Source organism: Lissotriton vulgaris, chromosome 2_1 (assembly GCF_964263255.1).
Source record: "Lissotriton vulgaris chromosome 2_1, aLisVul1.2, whole genome shotgun sequence".
Taxonomy (NCBI): domain Eukaryota; kingdom Metazoa; phylum Chordata; class Amphibia; order Caudata; family Salamandridae; genus Lissotriton; species Lissotriton vulgaris.
In genome coordinates, this window is record NC_141687.1 from 114,903,832 (window position 1) to 114,919,577 (window position 15,746).

Consider the following 15,746-nt stretch of genomic DNA (forward strand, 5'->3'; position numbering starts at 1 on the left):
CAGCACCACAACAACACTGTCCTTGCTTGCTACCAACAAGCATTGCCATGTTATGTTATGTTATGTTAAGCTCATTTATTGTGCGCACAGATGCACCAGCGTAGGAGCGTCCGTGCGCCCGACAAGGTAGCGACACAACATTACTGGACAGAGTAAAGGAAAGAGCTAAGGGAACAAAAAAGTTTTTACAGCTCGGCGAAAGGAGAACAAGTCCTTATGGGCACGAATTTCAGGGGGAAGGGAGTTCCACAGAACCGCAGCGCGTACTTGAAAGGATCGACCACCAGCTCGGGAGCGCTTGAAGCGGGGAACAACCGCAAGTTCAAGGTCAGAGGATCGTAAGGCCCGGGCCGGGACATAGCGGGATAGGAGGTTAGAGAGAATCAGAGCAGGAGATCCCTTAAGGATTTTATAAGCTACACAGAGGACCTTGAACTGGATCCTTCGCGCGATTGGGAGCCAATGCAGGGCGCGCAGAGTATTGGTTGTGGGGTAGAATCTAGGTAGGCCCACAACAGCTCGAGCCGCTGCATTCTGTACGCGCTGTAGGCGAGTGATTTCGGCCTGATTTAGCCCCACTAAAAGGGAGCTGGCATAATCCAGCCGAGAAATCGCAGTCACCTGGATCACAAGTTGCCTGGTAGTGGCATCAAAGAATTTTAATACGGGACGCAGTCCACGCAAGATGCCAAAGCAGCTGGCCGCCAAACGCTTGGTGTGACACACAATGGAGAGAGATGGATCCAGCCACACCCCAAGGTTTTTCAACTCGGAGACCGGGGTAGGCGTAGGACCCAAGTCCGTGGGCCACCACCTGTCACCCCAGAGTTCCGTATGCTTGCCAAAGATCATGATTTCGGTCTTACTTGCGTTCAGCTGGAGACAGTTGGAGGTCATCCAGCTGGCGAACGCCCGGAGTCCATTCTGGAATCTGGGGGCATCCACGTCTGCATCCCTGCTGATCGTAACCGCTAGCTGAGTATCGTCGGCATATGACACCATGGTCATACCCCAATGCCTGACAACCTCAGCCAGCGGTCTCACGTAAAGGTTGAATAACGTGGCACTCAGCGAGGAGCCCTGGGGAACCCCAAGATCCAGAGGGTGGAATTTGGACTGATACGGCGGGACGGCCACGCAGAAAGATCGGTTGGCAAGGAAAGAATGGAACCACTGGAGTGCAGGGCCGGTGACACCTGCTTCCTCCAGGCGTTGCAGAAGGATCGGGTGGGAGACGGTGTCAAAGGCGGCGCTCAGATCTAATAGCACCAGCGCCGCCGTTTGACCCGCATCGAGCACGGAGCGCAGATGTTCCACCATATAAAGGAGGGCTGTCTCCGTGCTATGTCCCGCCCGAAAGCCATTCTGAGTGCTATCTAGGATGTTAGCCCGCAGGAGATGGTCCGAGAGGGCAGAGTTAACATGCGCCTCCGCACCTTTGGCTGGCCATGGTAGAAGTGAGATTGGGCGGTAGCTCTCAGGCTTATCAGCATCCAAAGTTGGTTTCTTAAGGATGGGCATCACTACCGCCTGTTTCCACCTCACGGGCACCAAGCCGGAAGCTAATGAGGTATTAATCAAAGAGCAACCCGGCGAGAGACCGCGAGTTGTTAGGTCTTGGAACAGAGCTGGCCGTAGAGGGTCAGCCGGGGACCCAGACTTGACCTGCCGAGCCAACTTCCCAAAGCTTTCCGATGTTAAGCTCGGAAAAGAATGAAGAACATCCGAAACTAGAGGCTTTGGAGGACCAACAACCGAGGGTGCGGCCGTAGGGAAGGCTCTGTAAATTGCATGGACCTTTTCCAAGAAAAAGGCCGCCAAGGTTTCACAGTGAGAAATGAAACCCTGATTATTCGCTACCACCTTTTTATTTAAGAGATCTTTCAAGGCCTTGAAGATAGTTTTGGAGGGGTTAGTACTGGTGCGAAATTGAAGGGCGTAAAAGGCCGCACAGGTTATACAAACCGCACGATGGTACAGTTTTACAGTGGCCAGATACAAAGGTTTTTTTTCGCGGTCATAGGTTTTGCGCCATTCCCGCTCTGCACGCCTGCAGGTGCTTTTGAGCGCCCGTAACGAGTCATCGTACCAGGGACTCGGATAGCCAATAGGACTCGCGCTAGGAAAGTGTAAGCTATTGGCTTTGTGAATAACAATGCGATTAATTTATATATTTTCAAAGCCAACACACATTTGAAAATTGTCATTTTCTAACCAATAGCTCACACGTTCCTAATGTGAGACCTATTGCATTGCAAATGCTTGTTTGGTATTCTTGCTATACTTCATCTCTGTATTGCCGGAACCTGTTTCTCTTATCCATGGGCCTAAACGCTGGAGCTGAACTGCTGACAAGTGATGTTGGCACAAGGGACATTAGTGGCCCACAGCTCACTCCTTCTTTCTGTTCTCTACCTCTGAATCCCTTCTCTGGTACCAGCCCAGACAAAGGCCATTTTGCCTGCATTGGTCTTTCTTCTAAGACAGAAGGTTTTTTTCTGTTAGGAATGGTGTTGTGGATTTTGATGCTGTTGCAGGACTCACGTTTCATTCAGAGTCACTAAAAGGCCTTTAAGCACTTTGACATTGTGAATGTCCTCGCACTGTGATGATTAGACACAAGGAATCAGACATTACTAAAAAATCTATTCATTTTTTCAGGTCACTGTGTGAGGCTGACTGTTCAGGATCATGGCGTGAAGGGTCTGTACCGTGGGCTAAGCTCTCTCCTTTATGGTTCAATTCCTAAATCTGCAGTCAGGTGAGAGTTCTGTTTTTTAAACATTTATTCTGGAAATGTGCTGATCTTTCCTTCCATGATTGTATTTTTAAGCTCCAAACTTTAGGAGGGTTGGTGGCAGGGTAAAGTCCTTTTCGGATTACGTGATTGGAAGTTGATGATTGGGCACGCCAGTTGAAGGAAATGTAAAACGCAAGTTTTTATTGAATTCTGAGTGCTCTGTGTGTTCCCAATTTTTATATTTGAATTTGTTAGACTGCCTCAGCTCATTCTGTGTACTCTGGATTGAAGTCTTTGTAAGGCAGCACTGCAGTGATCATGAACACGGGGGTTGCTCATGCCAAATGGCAGCTATTTTCAGTTCTTTATTTTCATATTTGGAGGAGCGTTTCAAAAATGGATGTACAGCTTCTTTTGGCTGTTCAGTTTTTTGCAATCATTTGTATTCTATTTCTGACATGTTTACCAGTTGAAACAGTTATAATGTAATGAATGATTGTAGGTTTTTTTTTGGTCGCTGATCTTGTCTGTTTTGAAGACGACCACCAGAGAGCTGCTGGTTGCCTTCATCTAGGCCAAGGACTGAGAAATTGTGCAAAGAGAGATATTTCCACGACAAGGAAGAACTTACGAATACATCTCTGAATTTCAGGTGGTGCATTTTGGACCGAGAAACAAAAGCATTTCTTGTGAATAAGCTTCTGCAGTGAAGATGAAGTTGAAACATGTTCATGTTAAAATGATGATTCTTCAACAATGGATCCTTGATATAGTTACGTGCTTGATTCATTCCCCGTTGTCAGGCTGGGAATCTTCAGTGCATTTAAATAGTAGTGAACAGTATTAGCATAGCTGCCAAAGTTTCAGATTGCTTGTGTAAGATTTTCATATTTTTGGTGTAATTTCAACGACTATGAGTAACACTTTCTCGCGAACAAAATCAACACACTAAAATTCGCAGATTAACAGCTGCCCCAGCACACAGCATCGGGCATTGATTGGGGTGCAAGAGAGGCTATGGGATACATACATAGCTGGGCCACAGCGGAGTGAGCCAGGCCCCTGTATTATGGCAAGTACATTGCCCGGCTCGTGAAAACTAGCAAGCAGAAACAGTGAGGTTTCCCTGCAGCCATGTGGAAGAGCAAGCACATGTTCACAAACCACTCCTGCCTTGCTATGGATGCTAAAACTGATGGAGCAGTGGGACAGGCAGTTCTCAGAAACCTGTTTCGATAACGGTGAGCTTGCTACCTGATTTGTTTTATTCAGTAATATACAACTGTTTTCTATTCAGATTCAAGGATGTGAATATAGGAAAGATCCTATGGTGTAATAGAAACAAGTAACTTACCTGTAACTTCAATTCTCTAACATAGGGATCTTTCATATATTAACGTGCACCCCTTCTCCCCTGTCAGATACTCTATAATCTCATACTCTTCTCATACTAGTGCTTTCAAATCTGAGCTATGACACCCTCTAGAGGAAGTAGGAGAGCTTCCCTTCCACTTTACTGGCTGAAATTCAGGTTGCTTCAGATGAGGTGGATGTGTGACTGAACAAATACTGTTGTTCAGGCCGATGACCATTTTAACACTGTTTAATGTTATATAAATATACAGAGGATTGCCAGACTGATTCTAGTTAATGATTCAAGCATTTAACCCCATGGCTGCTAGGCGTTTTCCCGTCCTGCGCTGGGTTTTATTGCTTTTCATTGTTTTATGACGAGCTGGCCTTGTCATCCGCGCACGGCAGGTAAGCGCCATGACGAGCCCAGCTCGTCATTAGCCTCGAAGGGGTTAAATGAGTGAAAGATTAAAATGCTGAAAAGATGGAGTTACTGGTAAGTAACTCATTTCTTCTTCCCCACAGTGTCTTTATTCATTTTATAGCTTTTCTAAGCATAGCGAAGACAACCAGGAGCTGCACTCTTTTGCATAGCATAGGCTACATCAACAAAACATAAAATATTTGATATATATATATATATATATCTATACTACTATTACAAAGAGAGAACTTGCACCTTTTGGCCAGGTAAACTCGGGAACTACAGCACCAATCACAACACCCAATACAGCGTTGGAAAGGGCAGTTGCAGCAGAAGGACATAGGCTATGCAGACGCCCACCTTATACATTTAAAACGTAAAGGAACCGTGCCAGCAAAGTAGTCCCTTTTGTGGGCGTGTCTGCATTGTGCTGTGGGTGTGTGCTGGGGGCGTGACAATCGCTGGGGGCATTCCGTCACAAGTTTTGTTTTTTCTTCCCAGGTTCTATACATTCCTGCTCCCTTTAAATAGTAATTCAGTGGAGGTCCCATTCTCTTAGAACCACCCCAAGCACAGTTATGGGCAAAAATACAACTAAAAGGCCCAGCAAAGCATTATGGGATAAGCTTAGCATAATTTTTAGCATTCTTGAAAGGGTTTCAATGTTTTTGAATTTTACTCATCAGGGACATCTTGGGACGACGAGGTGAACTGCAGCTTGATGTATAGTATTTGAAATGCTATTGCATTTGCCTCATTAGGGACATCTAGGGACGGCGAGGTGAACTGCAGTTTGATATATACTATTTTAAATACTATTGCTATTGCATCATCAGGGACATCTAGGGACATGAGGTGAACTGCAGTTTGATGTGTAATATTTTAAATGCTAATGCATTTGCCTCATCAGGGACATCTAGGGACCATAAAGTAAACTGCAGCTTGATGTATAATATTTTAAATGCTATTGCATTTGCCTCTTGGGGACAACTGGGGAGAACGAGGTGAACTGCAGCTCTTTGTAGAAATATTTGGATACTATAATATTCACTTCCCACTGCTAACCTCGTCCCATAATGGTTTGCAGGGGCTTGATCTCAAAATCATCACCTCTCTCACTGCTTGCTGGAAGCTAATTTCACTTTTGTGAAATGACTATATGCATTTTAGCATGTAGAAATACTTGTTATTTTACCTTGAATATATGAGGTTTCTGTTTTAATAATTGGAAATCTGACGGAACGAAATATTGCGGATTTATTGTACCAAGTTTGCGCCAATTCCGCCCACCCCTACTTTAAATACCTCTGCACCCCATAATCATAACCCACCCTTACTCTATAAAAAACCCCAACACCCTTAAACACTAACCCATCTTAACCCTATAAATCTACCCTGTACCCCATAACCCAAACCTATCCCTAAACCCTAAAAATACCGCTGTACCCCAAAACCAAAACCTAGCCCTGAACGCTATAAATACCCCTGTACCTCAAATCCCAAACATACCCTTGAACCCTAAAAATACCCCTGTACCCCAAAACCCAAACCTACCCCTGAATCCTAAAATACCCCTGTACCCCAAAACCCAAACCTAGCCCATGAACCCTAAAAATACCCCTGTACCCCAAAACCCAAACCTAGCCCAGAACCCTAAAATACCCCTGTATCCCAAAATCCAAACCTAGCCCTGAACCCTAAAAATACCCCTGTACCCCAAAACCCAAACCTAGCCCTGAACCCTTACAATACCTCTGTACCCCAAAACCCAAACCTAGCCATGAACCCTAAAAATACCCCTGTACCCCATAACCCAAAACTATATCTGAACCATTAAAATACCCAAACACTCCAAAACATATACCCCTATACCCATACTTGCCTTATCCAACATTTTTAAAAAACATGCTTTTATGCGTGGTAAAAGCATATAAAATGTAATGCCATGCGTTATAATGGCATTGCGGAGTCATGGTACTTTCGTAATGAAAGTATGCAGAGTGATGGTATGCAGAAAGAAATTTGCGGAATAATGGGTGTTTACCCTCCCCCCTAAGTACATTGGTGGCACGGTGGCTCACATCTCCAGCAACATACTCATATTTTTTCACCACCAATTGGAAAACTGCACAGGTGTCTCTCTTTGATGCCCAGCACCGACATACACTTTTAGACACACCTCCCACCACAAGTTCTAGAATTGCGAACTTTAGAGATGGGCAGCTACGTTAGAATCTCGGCATCAGCTCAACATCCTGTGATTCCAGGCAAATCGCTTTGTCTTCCCGTGCCTACCACAAATCAATGTGTTCTTCTGTAATATACTACTGGCCGGCAGCAATTCATACCCGGACAACGTCGGGACGGGCTGCTAGTGTGTGTGTATATATGTGTATATATATGTATATATATATATATATATATATATATATATATATATATATATATATATATATATATATATATATATATATATATATATATAATTTTTCTCCTTGCAGGGAGGTTTGTTCCTCGTGCACTCCCGTGTCACACGGGAGTGCACGAGGAACAAACCTCTCTGCAAGGAGAAAAATTGAATTTATTTAATCGCAGCGGGTCCTGCTGCGCCTCGCGTGCACCGCCCCAGAGCACCCGAGAGCCTCCAACTTGGGCCAGATGGAATGCCTATATATATATATTTCCCAAAGAAGTACAAAGTACCACAGAGCCCAACTTTGTCTTACATCAAGGAGCCGACTTTATTCGTCTGGAGCAGAGCAGCAAAGGACACACTTATTGAGAAAAGTCCTTACGCGTTTCGGCGTGACTCCGCCTTCATCTGAGGTGGGTGTGTCTTAGTGATTTCCAAGTGGACTTGGTCCCGCAGCTAACTGAACTGCGGGTCCCAGCATGCACCAGGTGGTTATCCGTGAGTCCATACCGGGCAGGTGTCTATATTGCTTAATAGCATTCATACGCCCAGTAAAGAATTTCTCTTGCCAACACGATGGTGCAGTATGTATCATTTGAAGCAATATTGTTCGCTGAATGACTCCCAAAAATTCAGCGCTCCAGCTGCGAAGTTGCAGGAGAAAAGGCGACGCCCTTCTCCTCTCCCTTACTCACAAACGAATACCACATAGCCCAGGAAATCCACATGTGGCTGGTGTCGTCGTGAGCGGGTCCTCCCCCTCCATCAAAGTTTCAAAAGATCTCCATTCCTGCCTTTGGAGCCCGCCCTGCAGGGTCATAGCCCCCGGTAAATGGAACCCTTTTGAAACTTTGATGGAATGATACATACTGCACCATCGTGTTGGCAAGAGAAATTCTTTACTGGGCGTATGAATGCTATTAAGCAATATAGACACCTGCCCGGTATGGACTCCCGGATAACCACCTGGTGCATGCTGGGACCCGCAGTTCAGTTAGCTGCGGGACCAAGTCCACTTGGAAATCACTAAGACACACCCACCTCAGATGAAGGCGGAGTCACGCCGAAACGCGTCAGGACTTTTCTCAATAAGTGTGTCCTTTGCTGCTCTGCTCCAGACGAATAAAGTCGGCTCCTTGATGTAAGACGAAGTTGGGCTCTGTGGTACTTTGTACTTCTTTGGAAACTAAAACGACAGGATCTCCATTCCTGCCTTTGGAGCCCGCCCTGCAGGGTCATAGCCCCCGGTAAATGGAACCCTTTAAAAAAAAAATATATATATATATATATTTATATATATATATATATATATTAAGGAAAAGAAGTATGAATAAATACAGAACATGAGATACATGTACTTTCAGTCCAGACACCATCGTAGTCCCCTTTTTTTTATCAGTCTCTGTAACCAGCGTGCTGGAAGTTCCATCAAGTGTCTGAACACTGTTCATGACAAGATTACCCTTCCTTTACCCTCATCTAAGGCGAATGATTAAAGTTGCAGTCCCATTCACTTGCCAACTTAGTAGTGTTTCGAATACAACCATTTAGGTACTTTCTAGACCTAAAAAAGGACAAAGCATTAGTGTTAGCCAAGATCTCCAAGACCTCAACTGCTTCCGCAAAACTGAGAAATTGAAGATGCTCACAGTGGCTCAGGTCTTGTCTGCCCTAGACCAAGGAGACTGGATGGTATTTGTTTATTTTTCGAATTTTATGTAGCTCAAACTTGGCCCGAGGGCATCGAGTACTTTACAGGAGTTGTCTATACAGAAGTTATTGGCAATGTAAAACAGTAGGATGCATATAGGAGATATAATAAAATAGGAAGCATACAATAATACGCAATATATAATGGACGAAATCTACACAATGGGGGAAGGAGAGGATTGTCAATGCATTTCTGAGGTAGTTAGTAGATTGAGGCATAGTCCATCGATTCATAGGTCGTGATGAAACAGATCATTCTTAGGTCGGGATGTGTAACTAGGCGGGAAGATTTTATTTAGGAGGGAAGGTTTAGGTATTTGTGAGAAGAAAGAAGTTAGAGATTTTTCCTGAAGTGTTTGTAAGATTGGTTGTCACATAGTTCTTTTGGAAAGGTGTTCCAAATTCTGGGAACATTCCCTGAGAAGGAGCATGTGAGAGATTTATTAGTCTTGAATTTGGGTGGAATCAAGAGAAGAGTGATCAGACTTTGAAGGGGTCTCTTTTGATATTTTGTTGGTGAGGTAGGTTGGTTTTTCAAAGTAGAGGGATTTGTGAGTTATACAATCTGATTTGAATATACTTCTTGCTTCAATTGGTAGTCAATTTAGTTTCATAAGTTTTAGAGTGATGTGGTCATATTATTTCTCTACAGAGAGAAGTTTGACAGTTGCGTTGGGTGTGGACTTCATTGGTAAAAGATGGGTTGAGGCGCGGTGATCGTTGCTTTGCTGTAGTCCAGTTTGGGGGGTCTAGATATTGAGTATCGATCTTTGGGCCTTCAAGGGGGATTAATGGTTTCAGTTTTTTAAGATGTTTTAGCCTGTAGTGAGTGCTGAGGCGTTGATGTGGCCTTTCACGTTCAGGTTTTTTTCGACTGTGATCCCAGGAGATTTAATGGAGCTGGAGATGGAAGGTTTACAGTTTAGTGCAGTTAGGGTGTCGAGCCAGTTAATGGATAGGGTAAGGGCTAGTGTTTAGCTGGATGAGGAGAAGTTCAGATTTGTTCATGATGAACTTTAGGCGGTTGCAGGTAAGTCGAATTTGTACCATCGAGAGAGTGTTGTTTAGGTGTTGGATATCTCTTGGCAATGAGATTTTGATGTAGTTTTGGGTGTCATCAGCGTAGACATAGTAAGCTGTCCTGGCTTGATTTTGAATCCATGCAAGGGGCTTCATGTAGAAGTTGAACAAGGCAGAGGATAGGATGGAGCCTTGGAGAACTCCTTGATTGACTACTGCTGTTGGTGAGGAGGAATTATTTATTTTGATTACATGGGATCTTTTGCTAAGGTCTGATGTGAACAATTGCATGACAGTACCGCTGATGCCAGCCCGTTGTGAGAGGGTGTTTAGAAGAATGTTGAGGTTGATGGCATCAAAGGCTGAGGAGAGGTCCAGGAGGATTAGGAGGCAGGCATCACTATTGTCGCAGTATCTATGTATATCATCAGTGATGTTCAGGTTTGCGGTCGTTGTATTACAGCCTTTCCTGAATCCAGATTGCAAGTTGTCATGCAAGTTTAATTTTTCAATGTGGTTGTTTAGCTAAGAGAGCACTCTTTTTTTCCATGGTTTTGTCAAGGACTGGAAGGTTGGTGATCGATCCGTAATAGTTGTTGAGGTCATTGTGGTCCACAGCTGGCTTTTTGTAGAGGGGGTGATTAGGCATAGCTTTTGAAGCTGGCATGGAGCTGCTTGATAAAGAGAAGTTGATGATTTTAGTCCAAGTTGGTCAGATTATGGATCTGAGATTTTTGACGAGAGGAGGAGAGAGAGTCAATGTTAGGGGATCGGTTTCAAGCACGCTTGTGTTTCATGGACATCCTTTTTAGAGATGTCTTCAAACTTGGACCATATTTCATTGTTTTTTGGGTGTAGGTTATTAGTGATGATGTTCTGGTTCTTCGAGGTGGTGGATTTGGGAGGCAATGGGGCCATCTTTGGAAGAGGTTTCACCTTTAGTAGGTGTAGAGAGGGTGAGAACATGTTTGTTATTTAATCTGAGAAGAATTTAGTGAACTCTTCACAGCGCTTTGGAGGAAGTATCAATGGGCTGTTGTGGGATGGAGGAGGTTTGGTGTTTGATGATAATGAAGAGGTCCCGTTGGGTTCAGAAAAAAATATTTTTCTCGGTAGATGTGTTTTTGTAGTTTGTGCATTCCGCTTGAAGGAGAGATGAGCTAGAGAGTTGTTTTCTCCAGTTTCTTTCAGTCTGTCTGAGTTGTCTCTTTTTGTTAATGTCTGTGTTGAACGAGGATTTGGAAAGGGTACTGCTCAAAGTTTTTGAGTTTTTAGGGGGTGATGGTGTCAAGAACGTCTGTCATTTTTGTGGTATAGTGAGAGGTGAGGTCATCGGTGGTGGTAAGATCAGAAGGGGGGGGGGGAATTTGGGAGCTGATTAAGGATTCTAGTTCCGATTGCTGGATTTGGTGTTTTTTTCTTGTCTAGTGCTTTGAATAATGGTATCGGTTGGGGAGCTTGGGCTAGTTGGAATCGAAAAGAATTAGGTGGTGGTCGGTCCAGTCGATGGGATTGATGGGGTGGAGGTATATACCATTATGTTTGGTTATGATTGCGTCATTGGTAAAGCCTTTATTGTGGGTTTGTGTTTTTTGCAGTGTTGAGTGAGACCTTTCGATTCAAGGAGGATGGATAGGGCTTGTAATGTTATGTCTGCATCATTCAGGTGCAGGTTTGGATATCCTAGTATAATGTCTGGAATCCTTTATGGAGTTTAGTGTTATAAAGTCTGTTAACTCTTCAAGAAATAGTAGCTTTTGACCTGGGTGTCGTGGGAGGGGGGGCGGGTGATGAATGTTGTGCAGTTTGATGGGTTTAGAGTAGGGGAGATCAATGCCTAGATATTGGAAAGTTAAGTATCTGATTGGGTAGAAGGGTTTTAGGCGGAGGTCCTTGTTCTGTATGATAGCTAATCCACCACCGATATGGTCTTTACGGTCACAAAGGATGATTGAGAAGCCCAGTGGGGTATGGAGGTCAATAATGGCGGGTGAGTGGTTGTTTCACCAGATTTCAAGCAGGAAGTATATGTTAATTTTATGGCAAAGGATTGTTTCGCTATTTCAGTGGCATGCTTGGCTGCTGCTCCACAGTTTAGTAGCTTACAGTTTAATGTGGCTGAGGGTTTCGGTTCGCAGTGTGTGAGTTGGATGGATGTGAGTTGAGCTGGTTGCCTTGGGGAGAGTGGGGTGGTTGGAGGGATATATCCTGCTCATGCAAAGGATGACCGGGACATTGGAGCGGGAACATTGACTGGGAGCATTTGTGTATGAGTTGCTCAGCGTTTCCACTTTAAGTTGTGACACACATGATGTGATGCATCCGGGTTTAAGGTGGTAATGGTTGAAAGGGATAGTTGCCCAGGCGGAGGTCGGCAAAGTGTTGTTTGCCCAGGTGGTGGCGCGTGAGGAGTCAGATTGCAGGTCAGTGGCAGACACGTTGCTTTGCGTGATTAGGTGCTTATGAAATGAGTTGAGGTAGTTCTTAGTGTGCTTGCGTAGTGGTGTTGATTTTGAGTTCTAGTGTAGGGTAGACTGGTGGCCAACATAAGATGGGGTGAATGTGGCCGTTGTGACTGGTCTGATGTGGTCAGGGGGTTTAGTGGGTTTCAGTGTGGTATTTTGAAGTGTTATTGTAGAGAAGATGTGTCTTGAAGTGGTGGGAAGGTTCTTGTATTGTGATCACAGATTCAAGGAGAGTGGTGAAAGGGGGGATGATTGTGGGGTAAGGTAGGAGCTGGTATGGGGAATGATGGGTGGCGGATTCAGCTGCGTGAGGAGAGGGAGTGAGGGTATGTTCCACGATGGCTGATGGTAAGGGTGCTTAAGGGCAAGAGGACAAGGAAGTGTGGAGGTTGAATATGGCCAGATTGTGTTCTGTGACTTGAATTAGAATGTTTCCATTTCTGCAAATGGATATGGACAGTTCACCGCCAGACTTTTGTAATGTGAGTATATGGTATGCTGGGATCCATATGGTATGTTTATGATGTTTGTTCCGTGAAGGTGCTGTAGGAAGTTGTGTTGAGCTGTGGTAAATGTCTGTTACTAGTGTTTCATGGTTTTCTTTGAGGAGTTTGTGTTTGTAGGTTTTCACTGCATATTTGGCGGAAACTTAGTGCAGTGAGAATTGAGACCATGACAAGATTTGTTTCGAGTATTGCGGAAGCGGTGTCAGATATGGAAGGTTCGTCAGATTATATGCAGGAGAGCTACGATGTGTATAGTGCATTGCAGGTGGAATGTCTAGTGTGGATATTTGGTTTGATTAAATGCAGGAGACAATTGTTCTAATAGAACTCAAGCTACTAGCTGCAAGCAAGGGACTGATGCCAGTCTTCCCATATGTAGACAACTGGCTGCTGAAGACAGGTTCATCCCGGGCTGTTGTCTCCCACTTCCAGACTACGGCGGACCTGCATGCCTTAGACACACTTGTCTCCCTCTCAGATAAATAAAATGTTTAAGTGCCCGATATTGTTTTCATAGTTTTTTGTGACTGATTTGGCTATGCAGGTCTCCTGTGGGTTTTGAATTGCAGCTTCATGTAATATGCATTTTTCATGTGACTTGCACTTGTTGTGCCATTCCAACGTCTACCTTTTGAATTTTTCTGTCACACCAACATATAGGGAAGACTTAGTATCTGCGAGATGAGGAAATTTCCTGCAAACTCCACAATATAAAACTTGAGATTTTTTAAAACTGGTCTCGATTAGGACAGCTCTGTTACTTTCCTTTCTTTAATCACTGCCCACTTGAAATCTTAAAGCCATTTCTGTTGTACTCCCTTTGCTTTTGGTAGATTTCTTCTTATGACTTCCTTTTCCCAAGTGCTGAACTCTCTCCTGTATTATTCATTGGAATTTTAGCTCCAGTGGTTTTTCCCAACCGCAACCTGATGTCTGCCATTGGAGCTGCACTCTCTTCCTGTTGTCTGCCTTGTCCTCACTAGATAGCCTGCACTGCTTCTGTCCGCTCTGAGCTAGAATCAAAAACAATACCTGTAACTAATTTAAAATAACATGAAGTTTGCAAACTACTAAAGGCTTAACATTTGCTTTCAATAATTAATTAAAGATCATGGCTCCAATTTCTTAATTGCATGATCAGATCTGTAACTCACTGGCACTCAGGTTCGCACAAAAGCACCCCAATTTGAAATACACTCTAATCAATGGTACTGAACAATGTGCAACACCAGTGCTTCAACTGAAATAACTCACTATAAGAACTAATCTGCTCTTGAGAAGTGCGGGTTGTAATATGTATGCAGATGGGGGCAGGGTTATACCTGTTAAGTAAAATTTAAAGGTCTGCCTGACGGTTTATCTAAAGTCAGAACTGACAATAAATCCACTCCGCTTAAACTTATTAGCGCTCGCATAAAAAAAAACGCCAACTGTACTGGCTCCCTTACCCACTGAGAATGAAACTTCAGGATCCCCGGGACAGAAGTGACGGTTGACATTATTTCTAATGCTACCCTTCTGAATGGTTGCAAAGCGATGGTGCAAACCGTTAGCAAACACAAAAGTTCTCAGTACAATTTTAAGATGGTCTAAGCATTGGCCTAGGCAATAGGTCTCGCCTTTGGGACCTTATAAGTGTTTAACGAAATGCAACAATTGATGTTGTTACACCAAGGATATTTAATTGTGCTGCAATAAATACTTATAACGACGTTCCAAAGGCAAGACTATGCTTGTTTAGGGGGGAACTGTTTGTTGGCCAGTGGGCAGTCAGTGAGCAAGCTCTAACCACCCTGGGGTCTTTGCAAGAAAAACAGTAAAATAATGGGGCCAAATTGTGCATTTGTAGCCCTTTATGTCAGCGAAACGAACTAATTTCTGAACATCTGCTACTCACGAGTTGCTTTGTGCAACGTCACTCTTCTCAGTTAAGTCACGGTTATGGAAATTTCCCAGCCCTCACAACAAAACTCACTCAGACTACCCTCAGAATTTACTTGCACAAATAATACTGCATTTGCTCCTCAGGTGCCCTTGTGCCATTTTAACAGTTTGCTCTCTCATATGGAACAGCTTTCATTTTGGCACTGGACTACTAGGACAAACCAGTTGTTCCGAATTCCCAAGACAGGATCAAGGTGGACGTACATCACAGCAATGCGCCAACGAGACTAACAAAACAAAAGGAGGCAAGGACCAAGGTTACCTTACCCACCACAGACGCATGGGATCACCAGCGGGCCAGCTGCAACACTGCTAAGCGAGGCAGGCATGCACATAGCAGTTAAAAAGTCTCCGGTCAGGCACATACTGTCATATAATAGAAAATCCTGCTCCCTGATAACCAGCACGCAGCAAAAATAAAAAGCTACCAGATCTCTCTGATCTGGACACAACCTTAATCATTCCCAAAACGTACTCCTGGCATTCAGAAATAGGCACTGACAAAACCAGTACTCTAGTTTTAATGTGACATTGGGGGTCTGCCCTATGGATTCTAGCAGCACAGCTGAGGCTGTGTTCCCTGCAGTTAATTGCACCATCTTTTACGGAAACAACATCTACGATCATGTCTCTGAAGCTCACTCCCCCCTCCCAAAGCCTAACTCTGGGCCTAAACTTACTTTTTGGGGGGAATCTGGGGTGTGGTAATTAGCGGTCACACAATCTGGACAATCCGCACCTTAGAGGTGATGGGTGACACTTTCTTGCAAGCAAAATCAAGCAATGAAGGTGAGGGAAACCTACAAATATTCATAAATTACAGCATCGTACATTCTCCACACAATGTTCTAATGCAACTTGCATAAGCAGTATTAAGCTCTGGGAAGACATTTAATTTCCTTTGTACCTTCAGATAACTGGCTCTCCTATCCAGATTCAAGTGAAAGAGGCTCTCTTTAAGGTCCCAGAATTAGCTACGGGCAGTGAGTGGTAGTAATTACCTTGCTGTCACTTGAAGTTGCCAAAAAGTACGACTCCAGTAATTAGGCCGCTTCAAAATAACACAGAATGAATGTTATTCTGTGTTATTGTGGCACATGAAAGGATGCATTCACGCTAATGCTGACGGATTTTCAAATGCATTTTTTGTGTGAAGTGCTCCAACCTCTTC

At 44.1% G+C, this 15,746-nt stretch overlaps 1 protein-coding gene across 1 annotated transcript in view; it reads left to right on the forward strand.

The window, feature by feature from the left end:
- Window positions 1–15,746, forward strand: part of LOC147729663 (tricarboxylate transport protein, mitochondrial-like) — a 256,901-nt gene that overhangs the window by 58,090 nt on the left and 183,065 nt on the right. The window contains exon 3 of the mRNA XM_086954545.1: window positions 2,662–2,761. Within this exon, the coding sequence (XP_086810671.1) occupies window positions 2,662–2,761 (100 nt within the window). The remainder of the gene's footprint in view (window positions 1–2,661; window positions 2,762–15,746) is intronic.